We start from the raw sequence: 6,512 nt of genomic DNA on the forward strand, positions 1-6,512 counted from the left end.
ATCAAGCGACCGCAGTTCTGCATTAGTTGGCAACTTGGCTAATGTAGATTTTAATGCTACAAGAAGACGAACTCGACGAAATGTTTCCGATTCGCACGATTGTCATGCGAATCACGACAATTTCTGTTATGGTGTTTTTTGAGGTTATGGCGGAACTCCGACCCGATGGGGTTTAATGGACCTCGGATTCGGATTCAGCGACCCCAAAAACATAATAAACATGGTCTGATCCCCAGGCCAAAGAAATTTTTTTTTTTGTGTGGCTGTGTAATTAATTAACAATTACTAAGTAAATTATTTTGTAATAGCAAATAAGTAATATAGAAATTTTAAGATTTGTGTTGTCATAAAAACGTATACACATTAACATAGATAATAAAAACTTTTATTGCATTGAAATAACAATGAGATGTGTAGAAACACTCTTGAACTGTTCAGTCTCATTTAAATATATAGTTGTTATTTTAGAAACAAATTTTTTGTTTTGATTCGTCGGTTTTTATCTTTATACACGCCATTACATCATTAACGTCGTCTTTAGATCCTAAGAAAATAGGCGATCTCTGATGGATGCTTTCCGGAACGATGTCCAAAATATCAATTTCGCCGTTTGTTGCCAGACCGCCGGCTTCTTTGATTACGAAAGCCATCGGTATGCATTCATACAAAAGTCGGAGCTGAAACGAAATTGTGAAATTACGTTACAGTATATAGTTGCATACTAATTATCGCTGTTGGTTGAATATTTGTAATATTTATAATTACGTTACGGTACATAATTGCATAATAATTATCGGTTGAATATTTATAATAAGTGCAAATATATATATAGATAACACATTTGAAATGTATCATAATGTACATGTGTGAAAAATTCCAAAGTTGAGTCTGTCAAATAATCTGGGAGTGACGTCATTAGTATTTTGACAAAGAGTTCCAATAACATAAGTTATCAAAGTCAATAAAGCACAAAGTTCAATATTTTTTTACATTTTTATGTGAAAAACAGCAGTCTATATACCAATAATCTACACATGAAGAAATGATAAAATAACCATCTACAAAACAAAGCTGAGTTGCACTGAGTTGTTGAATTACTTAATCTAGCTGTGATGATAACTAAGTTCGAGATAAAGTGAACTCAAAGGGCTTTTATAATAATAAAAATATAAATATACACAATAAAAAAAAAAAGAAAAAATACGGATAACATATGCGATAAAGAAGTTATATTCCCAATAGGCAAATTGTGAAAATATTGCACAAAAATAGCATCATGAATAACGACGATTTTGCAATGATTGCACTAAGATGATTCGTCATAACGCAACAGTGTTGTCAAAATAAAATTTTGTAAATAATATTTATCAAAAATTAGAAAAGAGTCGTTATGCATTTCCATAAGTATATACATGAAGTAATTTAATTTCTTCATATGCAATTATATTTCTACATGTTTTAAACATCACATAGTTGAAATTTTTTTTCAATTATTGAACAATTTCTTTTTAAATTTAATTTTGCAAACATACTGCTACATAAGATGATTCGCCATATCGTTATTAGTTTGCCAAAATAGTATTTGAAAATTAATTTTACAAACAGTTACAAATATTTTATAGAAGATCAATATTTTTACATCTATTTTTTTAAATATATCTACATAATTGCAAATCACAATTTTCATGCAAAATTTTGTCACATAATTTCATAAATGTTTTCTTATCGGGGATTATTTTATATTGTACTTTATTGCATGAAAACTGTCATTTATATATCACTTTTGGTGTTTATCTTATCTTTTGTTTTTTATCTTTATTATTGCAAAAAGAGACAAAAAATTGAGAAATTGCAAAATTACTTTGCCGTTCGGATTACTGTTGGTCGCAGGATACAAGAAGATACCACCGTATTTAATTGTTCGATGCACGTCAGCGACCATGGAACCTACATATCTGGCACTATACGGTTTACCAATAGTAGGATATTTCTTTGTGTGTATATATTCCTTGATAGCCGGATCCCATGTGCTTTCGTTACCTTCATTTATACTGTAAACAAGAAAGATGTGATTTTTTTTCACTACTCTATTTTATATGATCAATCACTTATATGTTAAATCAAATGAATAAAAGTTTAAAACTAACGGTAAACCGGTCAATAAGAACCAACGCTGGATGTTTGTGAGAGATAAATATATGTATATATATATAAGGTATTTCACTTTTGACGGTCTAAAATATCTTTTGAACAATGCATTTTCGAGAAACATGTTTCAGACAAAAATATTGTTGTATTTGGGGGAGGGACATTTTGTCTGAAACATGTTTCTCGAAAATGCACTGTTTAAAAGATATTTTAGACCAATTAAAATAAAACACCCTGTATATTTATATTTTTCAGTGTAAATTATACACATGAATTTTTTTGAATTGAAATTTCAATTCGTAAATTTATGTAGGATGCTGGATTTCTATTACATATATGAGGAATGCTCGTTTTTCTCCTCCTAATTTAATTATATTGCGAAAAAACACCTCGGTTAGGAGCCGAACCTGGAATCTCCCGCTTTCTGTGCGATCGCTTTCCCAATTCAGCCATCGAGGCACTTGAGGTGTTTCTCTCGCAGTATTATTCGGATATCAATCTATGAGAATAACGCCATCTTCCACAATACAAGTTTTATTACAAGAAAGTGTTTTTTTTTTATTACTAATATTAATAATATTGTGTACCTATATATATTCCCTCGTTCAGGTATACGCATATTTCTTTCAGTTAATATAAATTCGCCGATGGCCGGATCGTATGTGAATCCATTAACGCCACGACCGATCGAGAGTACTATCATGGTCGCCGAGCCGTAGAGAGCGTATCCAGCTGCAATCAAGTTTTGTCCCGGTTGTAACACAGCCTGCGTTGCAGTTTTCCCAGATTGTTCCGATTTTTTATAAATTCCGAAGATTGAGCCCACCGAAACGAGGCAGTCGATGTTGGATGAGCCGTCAAGTGGATCAAAGCATACGATGTATTTACCACTCTTTTCTGTCTCCACCTCGATCGCGTGCTGATTTTCCTCGCTTACAAGCACATACGTAGTGAAGGAGGACGTCAGCATGTTAATGAAGAGCTCGTTGCTCAGGACGTCCAGCTTTTTGACTTCTTCGCCTTGGACATTAATATTACCCGCGATGCCATACCTTAGTACAACGAAATATTTCTAAAGAAATGTTAGTGTAGCAGATTAAATGTAGCTCGAACTTGAGTTTATTAATAATCACAATGTGGCATAGATACACATAATTATTTTATATAAAAATTTTACTCGAAAACAATAATAAAATTTAATAGTATTTATCTGATTTTACTTACAAGCGATAGAATCAAGTCGAATAGAAAAAAAAAGTTTGTTTTGTGACATATGATAAAACAAATTCATAAGTGTGAGATTGGTTCATATCAACGCAATAAACGCTAGACACACGTAACAATAAAAATTATTTATTTATAAGTTAGTACGACAAATATACGCTTACCGAAATACATTAGAATAATAGAGATATACGTCACGCCACCAATTAAGTAAACATTGTCACAGTTGGAACGCTTCCAAAATACACATATATTATACAAGAAAAAACATATTAACCGCAATGTTTCTACAGCACGCTCAATTTAGACCGTCATCTCGATGTCTACTCACATGTTAGCAATACCAGCTTTTCTCACAGCTGAGCTAACGGCCTTTACAGCTGTCTGTATGCTGTTGAGTAGCTGGGTCAGATCGCCTGTCGCTGCCGGTACTTTGCGCTGCTCTGCTAATACAAATCTTGTCAGCGTCATACAATCCGAGTCCATTATTGAGGTTTTCGATGCCATCGCAGCTGTAGTTTTCGTAAGACAACGCAACAAATCAGACGAGTGAGGAACGAGATGCGCCGTGCGGGAAGTGGAGAACTGAATAGCTGACGAAGCGAAATGTTATATAAGTTCAAAGACCGGGGCAAAGACTAGCTAGCGTCTTATCGCGAGAGTGAAAGTAGCAGTAGTAGTGTGTATATCGAATTACCGAACTCGCAGGTTTCTACGTGTTGATAGTACTGGTCACATTTGATCAATGAGAGCATGCACTTCTCTAGCCAAAACTAGTTTTATCCAAAATCATCAGAGTAAAGAAATTTCTTTTTACCAATTTCCGATATACTTGTTTTGGTAATATTGAGAAGGCGATGTAATTCCTGTTTCACTGAGCGGTAAAAAAGATAATTGATAAATTAGCTATGTCGATCGGTCAATTTTTTTGTAAATTTTAAAAAGAGCATACACAATAAAACATGCCTTTATAAAGCACATATTTATATAACATAAAAATACAGATATTTCAAGTAAATATTGCTTAGAAACTATCGACAATGTGGCATAATACAAACGATATCAATAAATTTACTTGTACTCTATGTAAGTTTTTTTTATTCGATATTAATGTGACAGAAAAATAATTCGATTTTTCTCCTAGTAAAATATAAAAATATTTCTGTTTGTAACAAAGCGATATTATTTATTATTTTTTTGAATTTAATAAAAACTTACCACTAGACATAATGATTGCATCTATGCTTTCTGTAGCAAACGTGCTGAAGAACATAACGGCAGACGGACGTCAAGTGAATGTATGTACTACTGCTAAGGATAGTTCGCGCTTATGAATGCTTCTTGTTGAGTCCGTCGATTTGCGCTGGCGCACTACTGACCGAGTCGATCAATACTACACTCTTTTGCGAATGCGTGCTGAAAGGATTTAAACTAAGAGTTAGCCAAGCTGGTTATGCATGATTTGTGTAAAATAAATAACAGTAACATTAATAAAACTTGTCGTTTATCCAATATGATTACACAACTGGAAAACACAAATAATTGTTTGACATCGACTGTGTTTCTAACACAATATCACGGTACTGCTCTAGTTATGTTGCAATGTGCAAATGCATTACGCAATTACTATAAGATAAAAAGAGTGATTGTAAAAAATATATACATATAATAGTCTTTTCTTCTCTTGTCATTACACAGTGTAAACACTAAACGAAGTTTACTTCATTAAAAAAATCGTGTTGTAATATTGATCTTATAAACTATTAATCTTAAATTATTCATTTTTGTACAACACACAAATAACTCACAAGTATATATTATAAATAAATTAATTGCAAGAATAAAAAAATATTTCGTATTATCGTCAAAAATATTATTGTATTAACGTTTAGCTTTCTTACTGTAATGACAAACTTCTAGAGATTTTACAAATTTATTAATAATTTCTTCTATATAATCTGAAATGACCTATAAAGGCGACGTGAGATTCATTACATTTCTGCGCTCTGTTTATATACTTATGATTTTTGTGTTAATTAATAATATCAAGTATTATACCGCATATATTATGTTGTAACGATAATAAATTATTAAAATAAAAAGAATTAAGAAAGTGGCAATAACAAGCTAACACCAGATGTTCGGATACAATTCTTTTATAGTTCTAAGATTTTAAAAAAGTTTTAACAAACATTTCGATCCACTATGGGATCTTCTTCAGTGTTTTAATAAAAACTTACAAAAATAATGATCCATTCAAGATCATGAAGATTATGGATAAGAAAAGATACGCTACATGAATATTCGGTATGAGAAAAACAGAGGCGGAAATGGCAGTCACGTAGTCATCAATATTACGCAACAGGACGCAAATCGTCCTCCCGCTTCGAATGTAACTGACAGACTGAGCGGCACAGTTGCAAACTCGAGCCGGCTAGCACCGAGAGCACCGAGGTGTTGGGAGCCACTGGGAACACGCACACAAGCGAGAACCGCCGTCCGTGTGCGTGGAACACACACACGGACGGCGGTTCTCGCTTGTGTGCGTGTTCCCAGTGGCTCCCAACACCTCGGTGCTCTCGGTGCTAGCCGGCTCGAGTTTGCAACTATGCTGAGCGGTCCCCTTCACACTCAAGATACATGTAACGGTATCATCCCCACCACATCGCTTCAACCGAACGAAGATCAAGACGCCCTATAATTTTCTTAAAATGACAAATATGCTTTCAGCTTGTCCGTGTCCGACATGACGTTAATTGAATTGCTTTGTAATTTGATGTGTATCATCTCAGAAACGGATCTCTTGAAAAAGAAAGATTCTGTGTCCAAGACTTTGACATTTTGCCAATTGAAATTGTGGTCAGTGTCAATTCTATGCTGTGTGACTACGGAAACATTCTTCACGCGACGATTAATTTGATTTTTGTGTTCGGAAACCCTAGTCTTGAGTTGTCTCATAGTCTGGCCTACGTACGAAGCATCGCAATCATTACATTGCAACTTATAAACTACGTTTTTTCGTTAAATATCTACAGGATCTTTGATATTTTTGATAAATCGATTCAATTTATTGAGACTTCTATAAGCTAACATATTTCCATCTCTCGTTTTCAACGATTTTGAAATTGTGTGCGATATTT

The 6,512-nt window shown here is 33.5% G+C and overlaps 1 protein-coding gene across 1 annotated transcript; it reads right to left on the reverse strand.

Annotated features, from left to right (window-relative positions):
- Positions 1-369: 369 nt before the first annotated feature.
- Positions 370-4,801, reverse strand: LOC109862909 (fructose-1,6-bisphosphatase 1). Its single transcript, XM_020443075.1, has 6 exons — positions 4,591-4,801; positions 4,070-4,246; positions 3,704-3,965; positions 2,736-3,200; positions 1,862-2,051; positions 370-677 (listed from the first exon to the last, which is right to left on the reverse strand). The coding sequence occupies exons 2-6, from the start codon at positions 4,125-4,127 to the stop codon at positions 465-467; spliced, it is 1,188 nt and encodes a 395-aa protein (XP_020298664.1). The 5' UTR covers positions 4,128-4,246; positions 4,591-4,801; the 3' UTR covers positions 370-464.
- Positions 4,802-6,512: the final 1,711 nt, after the last annotated feature.

This window comes from Pseudomyrmex gracilis, unplaced genomic scaffold (genome assembly GCF_002006095.1).
Source record: "Pseudomyrmex gracilis isolate BER0280 unplaced genomic scaffold, ASM200609v1 scaffold_2615, whole genome shotgun sequence".
In the NCBI taxonomy this organism is placed as follows: domain Eukaryota; kingdom Metazoa; phylum Arthropoda; class Insecta; order Hymenoptera; family Formicidae; genus Pseudomyrmex; species Pseudomyrmex gracilis.

What these genes read in the sequence shown, in the direction of transcription:
- LOC109862909 (XM_020443075.1), bottom strand. Translation starts at nt 4,127, where the DNA reads ATGCTCTCATTGATCAAATGTGACCAGTACTATCAACACGTAGAAACC. An exon ending in GAACGAGGGAATATATATAG is followed by an intron (nt 2,052 to 2,735) that starts GTACACAATATT and finishes TCTTGTTTACAG; the next exon opens with TATAAATGAAGGTAACGAAA. An exon ending in ACAGTAATCCGAACGGCAAA is followed by an intron (nt 678 to 1,861) that starts GTAATTTTGCAA and finishes ATTTCGTTTCAG; the next exon opens with CTCCGACTTTTGTATGAATG.